General features: G+C 35.7%; 1 protein-coding gene across 1 annotated transcript; it reads right to left on the reverse strand.

The window, feature by feature from the left end:
* Positions 1-366: 366 nt before the first annotated feature.
* Smp_026930 (putative alpha-1,3-mannosyl-glycoprotein beta-1,2-n-acetylglucosaminyltransferase) lies at positions 367-8,932 on the reverse strand (the record flags this gene model as incomplete). The annotated part of the gene is made up of 4 exons (XM_018799694.1): positions 367-974; positions 3,816-4,083; positions 5,588-5,867; positions 8,798-8,932. 4 exons carry the CDS (start codon positions 8,930-8,932, stop codon positions 404-406), a joined length of 1,254 nt encoding a protein of 417 aa, XP_018651458.1. The 3' UTR covers positions 367-403.
* Positions 8,933-14,932: the final 6,000 nt, after the last annotated feature.

Consider the following 14,932-nt stretch of genomic DNA (forward strand, 5'->3'; position numbering starts at 1 on the left):
ACACCAGAATTTAGAAAACATAGGGAACTATTAAATTACTTAGTAACAATACCTACATACATATCTACCAGTAAAAAGAAACAATACAAGAACATTGAAATAATGTAAGACATAGATAGAAAAGTTTACAATTCCATGTATCCATAGCAATATATATGCATGCATATATGTATATACATGTGCATAAATTGAAACAATATACAGAATATTCTATGTTTCCCATATTTTCATAATTTTTCTTTGGAAACAAAGTTCTTATGCAAGAAACAAGAAAGTAAAGGTAAATAATAAGTAAGAAGAAACAGTAGGAAACAACAATTTAAAATTTACTAAGAAAAAGAATAATGAATGAGCTTTTTCCATTCTAATAAAGTAATTTTGTGAGAGAAAAAAAAAACTTTCGCTATACCCATGATTCATTATAACCTGACCAATTGGAAGGTGGGGCAATATATAAACGATGACCATTTACAAACACTGGTACCACACCCATATAGGCATTACGACTTACACCACATTTGAAATCAAGCATAATTCCTAAAGGTTTTGCAATTTCTTCAAATTCTTTACGAGTTTTATAGGTTATTCGAATAGATTTTGAATTGTATGGTATTGATCTGCGATTATTCATGTAGTCCTTAAAACTCATTTCCATTGAATCTTCATAAACTAGTTGTTTGAATTGATTACGATAAACATCTTCTCTCAAATATGATAAATCTAGTTGGTGAAAATTGACTTTAGCACTGCTCAATTTAATAAATTTTAAATGACTATCAAAATATTGACCTTGAGATATACCTACTCGTCCAAATGTTATTGAACGACTAATTTCTGGTCGAATACAAGCTCGACTTTTACGTACATAAGATTTACGCATATATTCATCCCAGTATATATCGGGCCATCCTTCACGAATTTCTAGCCAAAATTTTCTCAATAACATCCAACCCAAACCAGGAAAGAAATCAGTTCTAATAGTGAGAAGAGTAAAATACAAACACAATAAATAAGGGAGAAAATAGAATTTAGTACATTCCCTCAATGTAATTAGTTTTTTTTTTCAGTTGGAAACTTTACATATGCTTACACTATTTACACATTTATTCGTTTCCTTTAAAAAAAATCTATTGAATAAAACGAAAACTAGATCATTTTAATGAATATATATATATACATATTTCATCATAGTAAAGCTTGGAGCATTAACAGTTTTTAACTATTACTGACCATCAGTTACACATGCCTCCAAATACCCTGATACGGCCGAGAGTGGGGAAAGTACGCTCTCCCTCTAGAAATACTCTCACATGGCCACGTGTATATAGCCTTTGTCAGGGAAGTCCTACTCACTGCCTTCTCGTGGCATTACTGTTGTTTACGAAATTGAGAGGACAAAAAGCGGATGTCCGGCGCTTTAACCGCGTCGGTGGACACGGAGAGTCCACCTAGGGGAGGAGTTGGAAAACCCTCATTCCAAACAAATGGTGAACATGGACTCCAGTATCCTGAGGGAACAAATGGCGTATGAATCAATCGTTGGTCACCGGCTACCATAGGACTGCATCTCTTCACGATGCTCCACTGCCTTGTGGATCAGATCTTTAGGTCAAAGGCTCCGAGTGTACGACGCATATGTATCTGATGCCCCTTTGTACCGATATTTATGTATTTAAATAAATAGATAAATAAATCAGTTACACATAACGTCCATTACACTTCATTATTATTTCGAATAAAAGAAACTAACACATCACAAGTCAGTCTCTTTGCAACCTAATCCTATGCTAGTGAGTATAATAATATAAACTTCACTTGACTATTAAGAAAAGTGTCACATAAGTTACATATGACTGGTTTCAAACGATCTGTTTAATGCATAAATAAAATAGTTTCTCTAGTCGATAATAAAATACACTATTTCAAATAAAAGATTTGTAATTTACAGTCAGTCAAAACGTAAAACTTCGTTCGTACGTACATCAGTTCGAGTTGACATACCACATTAGCACAGAGATGCAGTTTGGTATGTTGCATTTAGAAAATGAAGAATGGCTTTCTAATCATATTTCATTTCTTAAAGCACTGACTTGTTTGTTACAACAGAATAATTTTTCCATAACTTAAAAATGCATGAATCTAGGGACCAAAGTGGTTAGCTAAATCGTTCGCATAGTTGTATCTGCCCTAGATTTGTTATCGACCTTATTATAGCTGTGTAATACAATGATCTCTTCTAACATTTGTCAGATAATCTTTTCCCATAATGTGGTGATTATAAGACATGGTACTCAGTTCAATTGTGTGTACTCAAGTAAATTAAAGCTGCCGATGTCAGATAACATGCGAAACATGTATAAGTTCAACAGCTGGAATTTAATTTAAAACTAGAAGGTTCTTCCCCGACCGTTGCTACTACCTTGACGTGGTGGTCGGGCTTGTCTATCGTGATGAACCAATCGAGCTATACTGGCTGGAACAATCGTTCCTCAAGGTCCTACCATGCCAGGCAGGAGGGTTGAAGAGCGGTAAGACTAAAAGCAGCAAACCCAAGGTCCGAAGGCGAAGTCGTACTGCTGACTGTACAGAGGTGTGACAGCAGTAAGGTGTTTCCTTCAGACAACCAGCATAACAGCGGTGCTGCCTTCCCACAAGGAGGGGTGGGGTTAGAAAAGGTCGACCCTAAAAATGAACATCTCGCCTTATCCCACGGATATCCGTTCCGGCGGTAAGGTCCCAACAAGTACGGAGCTAACACAAAAACTACCCACAAAAAGGTCGTGTGTGACCGGCCTCAAGTAGCTGTCCCTTGGGCACTGCGGTCACGCTCTCAGGTCATTAAGACCACTTCTAACCCAATTTCCTTTTCAGGTCCCTCAAGAAATACCCTTCCACGGTGTGGGCAGCCGGAAAGTGATATTTGTCCTCATACCCCTAACAGCACCCAAGACCACCGAGAAGGTTCTTCAGGATAACTTTATACTTTAACGGGTAAGTTTCTTGTTAAAACTACAACGAATACTACTTAGTTTTCCTCAACAAAATACCTAAATAAAGGAGAAACAGTGTAAAAAATTACCGTGATTGGTCAATGAGTAACGACCAATGTCATATTTTCTGATTCTTTAATCCTCATCAAATCCTATCGATTAAGTGGCAATGTAACCACTAGTCTAAGTGATTTACTCTTTCACAAATTATGTTTCAATATGAGGTGATTTGAGGTTTTCTTATGGCTACCTCCGATCAGCTTACATTAAATTTAATTTCTAAATGTGAATGAACTGGCCTAGGAAAGTGAAACAACAGAAGGGATTCACTTATTCGACAAAACTTTAGTAGACTGTGTTACTACAAGTTAGTAGTAAAGAAAATAGGGATTTGGGGTTTGTATAAACCCCAATTTAATTTGAACTTATCGTTAGGATGTATGTTATGAATAACATACACAGTATGATTAGATGATTCTTATGTACAGAGATAGACAGTAAACGACGGTAGTAAATGTACTAACCAAAGTAGTTAGATCATTTTTTCATCAACAGGTTGCATATGATCTTTCACTGAAGAATCAGGACCCAAATCTATACCCATGAATTGTTAAACAAAAAGAGTTTATTATAATAGTTCTCATACAAGATCGCTTATTTCTTACAATATCCCATGAGTTTCGATTTCTGTAAACTGGATCCATTTAACACTATATGCTGAACATATTACCGCATTTTTCAAATGTTATTTTAAATAAAAACTAAATGTTTTTGGTATTGTTTATATAGAATACACAAAAATAAACAATAATAATAGCCACTAACCTGTATAATAATTCGGGACGTGTAATATCGATTAACTGAAGTCGTCCATTGTCATTAAAGGCAGATGCACAGAAAAGTGTATTATCCTGAGTTAAAAGATTGTATGCACCAACAAAATAACTTAAAAAATCTGGAGCCAAATCCAGATCATCTTCTACGATTATTACAGTCGAGTAGTTATATACCATAAAAATTTGATCTAAAGCCCATTTATAATGATGGCTAACATGTCTGTAACCTTCAAATACTTTAGAAGTAGAGCTTTGAACTATAAATGGAATGAAGGGAAATCAAGAAACAGAATAATTAAGGTATTCAACAAACCGAATGATGATAAGATTGTGCAAAGATTATCAACAAACAAGTTTGGCTTCTGATTAATCGAACAACCAGTTTAAGCTAAACAAGACACAGCAATATTTTTAAACGACGTTTGGAAACATGTGCCGGATAAAGGAAGTTTATTACAAGTTAAAAGTTTTACAGACTAGCACAGTACAGCCTCGTCTGCCAGTATATATATATATATATATATATATATATATATATATATATATATATAACTTAACTGTTTATTACGTTACACAATATAGATACTAACGACTCACCTAAAAACCTATTTAAAAATAGTGTTAAGATCTCTCTTAATACGTTTAAGCTATTCTTATCGCTTGATATTCTTCGAACACTTTACCTCACTCGATTAGTCCCCAAATCAGAACACCGTTAAACATGAACTAAGTTATATTCCAAATAAACAAAGTTGAATGGAAGTAAGTATCACAGTACGAAAACTGTTACATTTTATAAACAAGAATATTGTGAGGTCTTATTCATCTATCTTGTACCACTGACTGGCTAGAAATAGGCCAACCAGCGTGCTCCAATGTCATCCTGAGTCAAGTATGCATTAATCCAATCTATGACCTGCTTACACACAGACGATCAACATAAATCTTTTTTAATCAACATCACAGTAGTCAAGAAAATAACACAATGAACAGTCTTATTCGCAATTAAGAAGCACAATTTGATTAACATATAACATGAAGATATATAGCGCTATTCAGCTCCCAATTTTGAAAAAAATTAGTTGGAGTTCCCAAAAACTTCACAGTACAGTAAATAACTCAATGAAAGGCTTAATCCATCAGGATTGGCTAGAAGGAAATTATGGGTAGGAACCTATACACAAGATGAGGTAGGACCTCATAGAAGCATGTCGATTTGAGGTATCATACTTCACAAATGGATGAAGAAAGAAAATTGATATCAACTAAAATATATCAAAATAAATATGAATGAAGAAAGAGGAACTAAATGGTTTTGCGCTGTTGTTATTGATTTACAGTCATATTACCTAGAATTATAAGCCACTGATTTAAATCATCTCTTGGATCTCAACCTAGAAGCAACTAAGAACAATGGTCATGTTGTCCTGTCAGAATTATACGTTAACGAGAACAGAGAACAGGTGAAAATTAAGCGAATTCCGGAACCAGTTGTGGATGCATCAACCAAATATTAATCGTCCAATAAGTATTGGAATATAGATATACTTAGCGTCTTATTGTATTTGTATTCTCCGACCTAAAGGATACCTTCGACTTAATCAATCGAGAGACCTTGAACCCAAGTCCATCCTTAAAAGATCCACTAAAGAAGTAGACCAACTTAATGAAGGCTCTTTACTCGAATACACTTGGTCGGGTCAGATAACGATGAAATATTACGAGTAAATAGATAATACATTGTAAATTTAAAACTTTTACCTGGATTAGTTAACGGAGTTTTTGGTTTTATGACCGTAATCCTATTCTGATACGAATGTAAAACTTTCTCAGTAGCATCGTCATCACAAGCGTGTGAAACGAAAATAGGAAATTCAAAATTGTTTTGCTTCAGCATTTCGTGTTTTAACTGTAATAGTTTATCAATAGGACGACTAGCAGTGGGACGATTACAAGCTATCACTAAAACTGGAATAGTAACTTTATCAGGTGGAAAGTTTGCCTTCTTCAGTTTTGAATGAAGTTTCATTTGCAACGTTATCTGTAGTTTTTAATAAAAAGACAATACAAATCATTACATGCAAAAGACGATTAAAATAATAATGTAAACCCAGTTTATTTCTCGAAGAAACGAATACGTCTAAAACACTATTATTGTTTGAACAAGTATATAAACCTTCTTTCACTATCTGGGCTGTGATTCTTTGTGAAACTTTTATTGCCGTTTAGGTAAAACCCTCAGCACTTAGTTCATGCACAAGCAAGCCGTTCAATTATTCAATAGGTGCTAAATACACCTGTTTTTATGACTTTGTCTATGGATGGTTATCTCTGGAGTGGTAAAGTTTTGGAAAACTCAATGATCTGTGGTTTACAAAATTTTTCCAATCCAATGAACAGATTTACAGACTGTCTTCTGTTTATCTAAAGTAAAATGGCCATCCTGGTAAATTCATTAAAAATTGTCTAGCAAGTGAACACAGCGCACAAAATCATCCCCATAAACTAGAAAACAAATTGTCCTATAACATGGTATTAACATTTCAAAAGTCACCAAAAGGACTTTCAAGCCCTTCGGAATAAAAATAGCTAACGAACCAACAGAATTTGATTATCCCACTTTATACAGACTGAAAGACTAAGTCAGTCAGTCCCTGAAAGACAAAACGGAAAGAAAATAAATGACATGTCGACAAATAGATCCCATTAAATGCAACACGTATTAGTTTGGATAAAGTGGGCAACTCTTTCATATACTCGTACAATAACACAAACTGGCACTAATGCTACATTATATATCATCACTTATATACGTGCACAGAGACAACCAAGGGCACGAATTTGTTTTGAAAAACACCAAATTCTAAATCGACGAAATTCAAAGGAAATTTCCGAGAGCATGGCACTCAGGTCAGCCTGCAATCGGTAGGTAAATCGAGATCTATTTGCCAACCTATTTGAAAGAGGTCAACTAATTGTTTGGCAAGGGGTCAATCGAGGAAAATAGTTAACAAGAACAAAAGGACAAATGAAGCTGGCAGAACCTTAACAAACAAGTTCATCAAAACAGAAGAATTTAGCCCTTATGAAATCACTAAGAGGTTTGATAGCACGTAAAGTAAACGCTGATGAAGTTGTCGAGAACAGTGAGAGGTTGTAGAAAAACCACTTGGCACAGAGAATACAACAAGCTGAAGACTATCAATCTGAGACACAAAACTTCATTTCAGAAACATATAAGAGTAGAGTTATGGACTGGATATTTCCATAATAAGTTAATGAAATATGACAACTATCCTTAGTTATTGCTTGAATGAGAAATGGTTATAAGAATAAAAGATACTATGCAGGAATTATACTAAACGGGTTTACATTGACACAAAGTTTGCTGTGGGCTCTCGACAGATTGAACCTGTAGTGTTATACGAGCATCAATTACAGGATGCCAAGTAATTCCGATTTTCAGCGATTGATTACTGAATTAGAACGAATATTATGTTTATCTAGTTCATGGTCCTGATCGCACTCTGTCGGTTAAGTTCCAATATGGTCATAAGTCTAATTGACTCAATATCGCATGCACCATCTACATGTCACGACTTGAGTAGCCTACTGGCAACGTCCCTGACTGTTACCCTGAGAGATGAGGGTTAAAATCACATGGCAAACATCAGTTATCACAAGCCTGAAAATACACTTTGCTGACGAGTGAGAAATAGCATGAAACCTAAGCTCAGGGCTTCCTTTTAACTGACTTCACCCATCTAACGATTAATTTTGCTATGGTGAAAGACAGAATGGTATAAACTGATCTCGACCAATTTCACTTCAGTCTAAAACCAATGATTAATTTGTTGCGAATTTTTATTCTTTTCAATTCAATAACTGTAAAGTATGAGAAAAAAATTCTCAATATGTTCAAAGTAATTACTCTTCTCAATCATGTATTCTGTCTCATCTTTTATTTCTTCATAATATCGTTACAGCATTTAAATTCCTTCGTTGTTCCTTAATGTCAATGTTTCTTTTGTAGTATCATTACTTTACTAAGAATATGGTGTGCAAACGAACATTAAAATAGTATATTTCATGAGAAATGGTTACTAATATCAATAACGATACGAAACTCTCGAAAATGATTTCTTTTTCAACAGAGAATGGCTTTGCAAATGGTGACAATTCTCAGTTATACAAAAACATAGAATTTTAAAGTTCATTCAATTTTTTTATTATAAAAATTACTAGTCACATCAGTTTTGTTGAATACTCTAGGAGCTTGAATACTATTCAGAGTAATATTTAAAACAAACCGATATTTCAAAACCAATGGCTTTTATAGATTGTCCACCACCAATGTTTGCGACCAAAACAAAATACATGTTACGCAGTTAAAACGTACAACAAGCTGTTGAACATCTGTTAGAGGAAAACAACAACCCACGGTGTGTTAGAGCTCTACAGAAGTCTCTATTAGTTTTTTATTTTATGTAAGACAGTTTTCAAACTTTATTTATTTATTTCAAAACATAAACATTGATACAGGGAGGTACCGAATAGATATGCGCCACATAAATCACTTGATATACACGTGGCCATGTGAGAGCATTTCAAGAGAGAGAGCTGACTCTCTCTACTCTCGGCCGTACCATAGCATTTGGAGGCGTTTCCAAGCTAAAGCTAAAGCTACATTTATTGGTCACTTTGATACATTAAGTTAACTTTAAATAAAAAGTCGAGGGCTGTATCAAATCAATTACCACTATCTTATTGCTTCGTTGTAGCCTATGATTATACGTTGAAATAGAACACAAGACATTCAAGCTTCATGACAGAAATATTACTGATGAGCAACCAAAACCCGACAGTCTGGATTTCGCAATTTCAGTTTATTTCAGAATCAAAATGTGTTTGGTGCTTCTCGGTTAACATAATGACGACAAATACCAGCTGAAATAGGGGTTTTTAACTTACATGGTCGTCTAAAGAATTTGATAATTGTTGAAGAGTACTGATCAACTTAGACATATGTGTACTCTCAGACTCATAGAAAGTAGCGAAACGGAAAACGAGGTATATACATAGTACAGTGGCGATTAATTCCACCATAACCGATCTAAATAATCGATTCCATGACCAAACCGCAAAGTGGTACGTCTGATTTAGAAACTCGTTACATTTCATATTGCCGAATCCGAGTTGAAGACCAGATCGATCGTGCAGAGGAGAAGCACTATTGCATCAAATTTGCGTTCTTGTTAGCGAGAAAATCCCAGTTACGGAAAACACCATAAAAGCTTACGTAACTATTCACAAATATCTTTTGGATAATGCCTTCTATACGATGAGAAAACATGAAATGATTAAGGAGAGAAAAAAATGCAAGTCTATGGGAAAGCCAATGTACACAAAACATTCTATATTTCTTAAAAAAAAAGATTATCAAATATAGAATGCTGAAAAAGCCTTGATAGAAAATTGGTTTTTTTCGTAACTTTAAACAAAGCGATAAATGTAATGTTTGCATAATATGATGAGCACGTCTTATTCCTTTTTATCCAGTTATATACAAGCTAATAATTTTCACTAGTCTGATAAATTAACAAAATAAATTTGTCCAATTCTGAAGGCAAACATGGTTGCTGCCGCTTTATTTATAAATTCCAAAGCATTTAGTGAGCATGTTTTGAATATCTCTGGGACGTAGTTCAATTAATCCAAGCCATCACCTAAAAAAGATACATAGCTTTAACTAATACCCGAATTATTAATTTTAAATTCTTGTTATCCCATTAGTCTCCTTTCTCTGTGCTGATATAATGCGCAGCGACACGATCCAGTGCATTTGAGCCCAATCCTATATTTTATTTCTACCTAGCAACTGGTTGTCTATATTCCCTAGTTGATTAGAAATTAGCCTTGGATCTAACTCAGTCATGTATTTAATTGCTGAAGTCAATATTAACAATATCCGTGAAGATAATCTGACTGAAACGAGATTTGAGTGCTTGTAAAACTCATCTTTGGTACCATCTAGGGGTATGATGTGATAGCTATTTATAAAAAACTGATTTTGTTCATAGTGTGATTTAGAAAGTGAGATAACTACTAGTACACTAAACGATAAAGTTCCAGTGAACCCTGACCTTTCGAGGCTACCTGGGTTTGTTACTCAAGGAAAGGTTGTACCAATAAATCAATAATCCTTTTCTCCTGTCATTACCAACTCAGGGTATATGGTATGTGTATGCTTGGAACGTAGTCTTCAGTTCACAGGTATACTTAATATGCATGTTGCTAACGACAACTCAACATTTTCAGTCCAGTAGTAAGGTTTGTCAACCTATATTAGTCTTTGTAATTTGTAGCATTGTGGAGGTCTAATCTAGCTTTGAATGTATCAACAGGTGATGATATTACGGGTTCTGGCAGAGAATTTCAGTAATTCACTACGCGATGTAAGAAATAGAACTCCGGACATAAATGATTTGATCTCGTTTTTGAACTTTCTTAAAATATCCACTCAGATGATCAGTCCTAGGTGGACAAGATAAGACAACATTAATACCAAGGTCACTATTCAGTATACGATAAGCCAGTATTAGATCACCTCATTACCTGAAGATAACGAAAACAGGTTGGGCCATCTCAATCTCTCTTTATAAGACACACTAGAGAGACCTTTTGCCGTTTCGGCCCCCCGCCGTTGGACTTGTTCTAGCATACCCACCCCATACTTGGAAGAAAGACTCACTGCTTGGATCCCATGCTTTAATCGCGGCCTCATAAAATTCGGTTAATACTCTAAATATTCTTCCGTCCAAGTGATGAAATAACCTAGTAATAACCCATAAGACCATGAAGCCTTTGGCAGCGGCAGCCTTGCAGTTACTCGTAGTTTTGAGGTCGTTTCTTACTGTGATTCCTTGGTCTTTATAGACCATTACTTTATGCAACAACACATTGTTTATTCATATAAATCGTCGCAGTTATTCGTTTGCGTCACCACAATCTACATATCTAACTTTCAATGACCATTTTGATACTGGAAGATATTCGCTCCAACTCGAAGGACACATACGATCTTATTCCGGTTTAATAAAATTTGACGATTCATGAAAAGTGCAGGGTCGGTAAGAACTCTCAATTAGCAGTAACATATATATATATAATATAATAGCTAAATGAGAACGACCGATTTGCATTCTTGAAACATATTGATATAGAAATGTTTCTCATGCTTTGATAACTCAGTATTTATTTGGAAAATGTTAAAAATATATGAGACGTGTTAGTGAGGAGTGTTTGAGGCCATAATTACCTACAGTAAAAAAGGCAAGTCTTTATTTCGACGGATCTCACGTACATTTATCAATCGGTAAGATTTTACAACTTTGTATTAATCCGGTGATGAGAAGTTGATAGTCGCTAAACTTCAAATACCCACCCATGCTGAGAAATTCAAACGTCCTCCGTATTAGTACAAGCTTCAGAATCAAATTAAGACTGATTATGTTACTTTGGATATTGTGATAGAACATTTATCTAGTATTGTATTGTAGAGTATGAATGATCAAGAATCACCATAGGAAGGTGACATTAGTGCTCTCCATGTGCAAGCAGAAATATTGCAGGTGGTGACACTATAATCTGTTTAGAACCAATATCAAAGCACCCAAATAAACTCGAATTATATTGCAGTTACTTCAGTGTTTCAAAGTATTTGTAATGTAGGAGCAGGTGTCACTGAACCCTAGCCAAATTGTCACTGAATATGGGACAGATCATCGATCCCTGTCAAAGTCAAGGACAAGAAACGCGTATCAGTTAATCGTACGCCATGAACTGGCCCATGCGGTGGTGGTTTTGATTTCGCTCGTATCTAATTTAACTAATATATTTCTGTAATAACGTCCTTTGTGTTGTACAGTCTTTAGAGCATCCATAGTCCCTTGATATGTCGATTGGGCAATCCACGTAAGGTGCTGACCGCGAGATGTGACTTCGAAGTTAGTTAGTTCGTCACACCGTCCCCATCTAAATCTAGGAGGCCCCCAATCATTCGACAAAAATCATCAGCGTTGATGATCGACAATAAGCAAGAATCTCTGGCGTTAACATTCATGGTACTAAGTTCAGTAATTATGGCATATAGATGAAAAAACAAATGAAATAGTAGTGATGTTCTTGAATTCGGCATTTAGTCGTATCCTGAGTGCTAGCAGATTGTGTGTGTTGGCACGAAAAATAACCATCAGATCGCAAAATTAATTATCCACCAAGTGTTATGGCCTAAGAAGTTGTAGCGATAAATAAATCTCTAAAATCAATAGCCTGTAAGTCTTCGACATTTCATACTGACCACATTGGTTTTAATGAACTCACCTAGCTGAGGGCGCTCGGTCACGCATCCACACCAGATCACGATTGGGTACATTGTGCTCAATCTGTCCTACAACCACTTGTCGGTTAAGATCAGTCACTTCTCTATATATCGATAGGTTATCAAATACATCTTCAAACCTCCTCGCTTCTGACTTCTGATTTCATTGGGTTGACACGTTTTGGTTAGAGACGGTGTTACTGGTTAAGGTGATGATAAACTTCAAATACTTGTGGCATCTTTAAGTGATTCTTAGAGATTCACAGTAAGCTTATTCCGATAGTGCATCGACGATAATATTACCAGGGGTTGAGGACTGTTTGATAATGCCATGAATTCCATCTTATATGACTGTCCTCATCGTCGGTTTATCATCAGATGAACCTATAGACCATCAGATGCCCACACGCGGTAGATGCTGATTCAAAACAAGAAGTCGCATCGCTACCATAGTTGCCTGTAGCTGGGTTAATAAGAGTCCATTCCAGTACTATAACTTTTATCTCGAATCCTCGTGGATGATCCTTCGAAATTTGAACCATTCTTTGAATTCCGAGAAGCAAATGGATGAGTGCAGAAAGTCAGCTATCTACGAAAGCTGAATTACCGAGCCTAATTTCCTTAATCAGTACCATTGCGTATGTGTAATGCACCAGTTTTGAGTTGCCAGGCAGTGATTTCGAAATTGTAACCTGTCAACTTTTGCTCAAAAACGTTCATACATATTGAGTGGAATAACAACTCATTACAACAACAACTCTTTACAAAACTTCATATGTACTGACAGTTCCGGCTTTCAAATCTTCCTATTGGTCAGAATACATTCTTTTCTCTCAGAAAATCTCATAATCTCGATATTTCTTTTTGTAACACCGAAATCTACCTCCAAATAATTGGTCTGACAAAATCAAATCAGTCACACATCTAATATAATGCTTGTATTCCCACTACATTTAAAACTGCGTATGACACAAAGAAGTTTTTGTTCAGCAAGAGCACATCTAAGCAGCATTTATCAACACCGAGTGGACAAACATCATCCAGTTAACAAAAAATAGCTTTCAGAAGATTATTCTCGAAACGAAACTCTGAGTTCAACCTAGTATTCTTACGAGCCTGAAGGTCAAAGATAAACTTATGAGATACCAAACAGAACTATGTCAGGTGCTTGAGAAGCATTTCACATGGACACTTATTGGATGTAATCAGCGTGTGCGTACAAATCGCATTCTTAACACACACATATTGCCAGAACTAGAATTCCCTCTGAGTAATGTAGGAGATTCCATGAGGTCATTGTAATCTCTCTTAAGATATGTAAATCATAGGAAGACGCCTAGTTTCACGGAATCCCGTCGCTCGGTCTTCTCTACGTTGCTCACGATCATATTCAATTAGCACTTTAAGATGGCTATCTTGACGTGACAATGCAAAAATATATACATTATCACATACCTTATAAAGTGTCTCCGTTGGATGTTTCTTCCTGAATCCATCCACCAAACCATCACTGTTCATCATGAATGTAATAACATACCTGAAAGATTTACACTCTAGAAAACACTGTTATTCTTTGACGCCTTACAATTTACACACACACAGTCAAACTGCCAGTCACTTAGTAAGGAAGCAACATTTTAGAACTAGAGACTGGTGAGGTACGTGGTTTCTCCTTCTCGATGTACAAAATTCTGGGTACATGTAGTTCCGGTGAATTTATTTCACATACAGACTTGGATCTGAGCGGGCCGCAATACAAATAATTAGGTGCTGTTTGACACACAGGGCAGAATTTTACAAAAGTCTTCCACACTTCAAGCTATCCATACATCAAGTATCTAAAACTCACAAACTCCTCGGGTTTATTCACCCCAAGTTTCATTTAAAAAGCAGATCGATTCTCCACGAGTTATGTGTTCAATCTCTATCAGAATACTTACCAGTCGTGTTCAGTTGTATGCATCCCCCACACTGACAAAATATCGAGAAATCATAATGCTATTTTGTGAAACCTACTAGTCTAGTGCTACTGAATAATACTGTATTTTGAGACTGACATCTCATTTGGAAGCCATGTCACTATCTATATTGACTCGTCTCATCTGTGATTGCTGCTGAGATTTGAAGAATACATTAGGGCTGAGGATATAATAATATATTTAGTGGAAAAATCAAGAGATATCATATAGTGACCACATCTGTACGGCTGTGTCATATAAAGTTCTCCACGCTTATCATTTCTGAACCTCCCTAGATGTTTAATATTGGATGTAAACCTTCTCAGTTATTGTATGTTTGGCCTCTAGGATCAAGTAGTTGATATCCAATAACACTTCAAGACTATCTGATTATCTAAACTCTCAAGCTTCCCTTATTATGATTTCGAAAACAATAGGCATCTATACCACTTAATATCCCAGCATCGCTTCTGTCACTTCAGATTGATTCCACTATGTTACGCTCTATGAAACTGTACTTAGTTTCACCTATTTATCTGTAGTTTCTTAGAGTTGGTTTATTCTACTGTCTACCAAAAAAACACTTTTCGATTAGTTCCATTCTGTACAATTCGGCTTATCTTGCCATGCCGTTTCCCGTGTTACCTTGTAGCTGTAAGTAATTCCCCAAACTCGATAGCTTTCTAAGTGTTCGACATTGGATGCTGACCACATCGTTTTAAGTGGGCTTGTTTAACTGAAGGCGTTCGGTCATGCATCCGCACCAGA

The sequence above is a fragment of the Schistosoma mansoni genome, chromosome 3 (assembly GCF_000237925.1).
Source record: "Schistosoma mansoni strain Puerto Rico chromosome 3, complete genome".
NCBI lineage: Eukaryota > Metazoa > Platyhelminthes > Trematoda > Strigeidida > Schistosomatidae > Schistosoma > Schistosoma mansoni.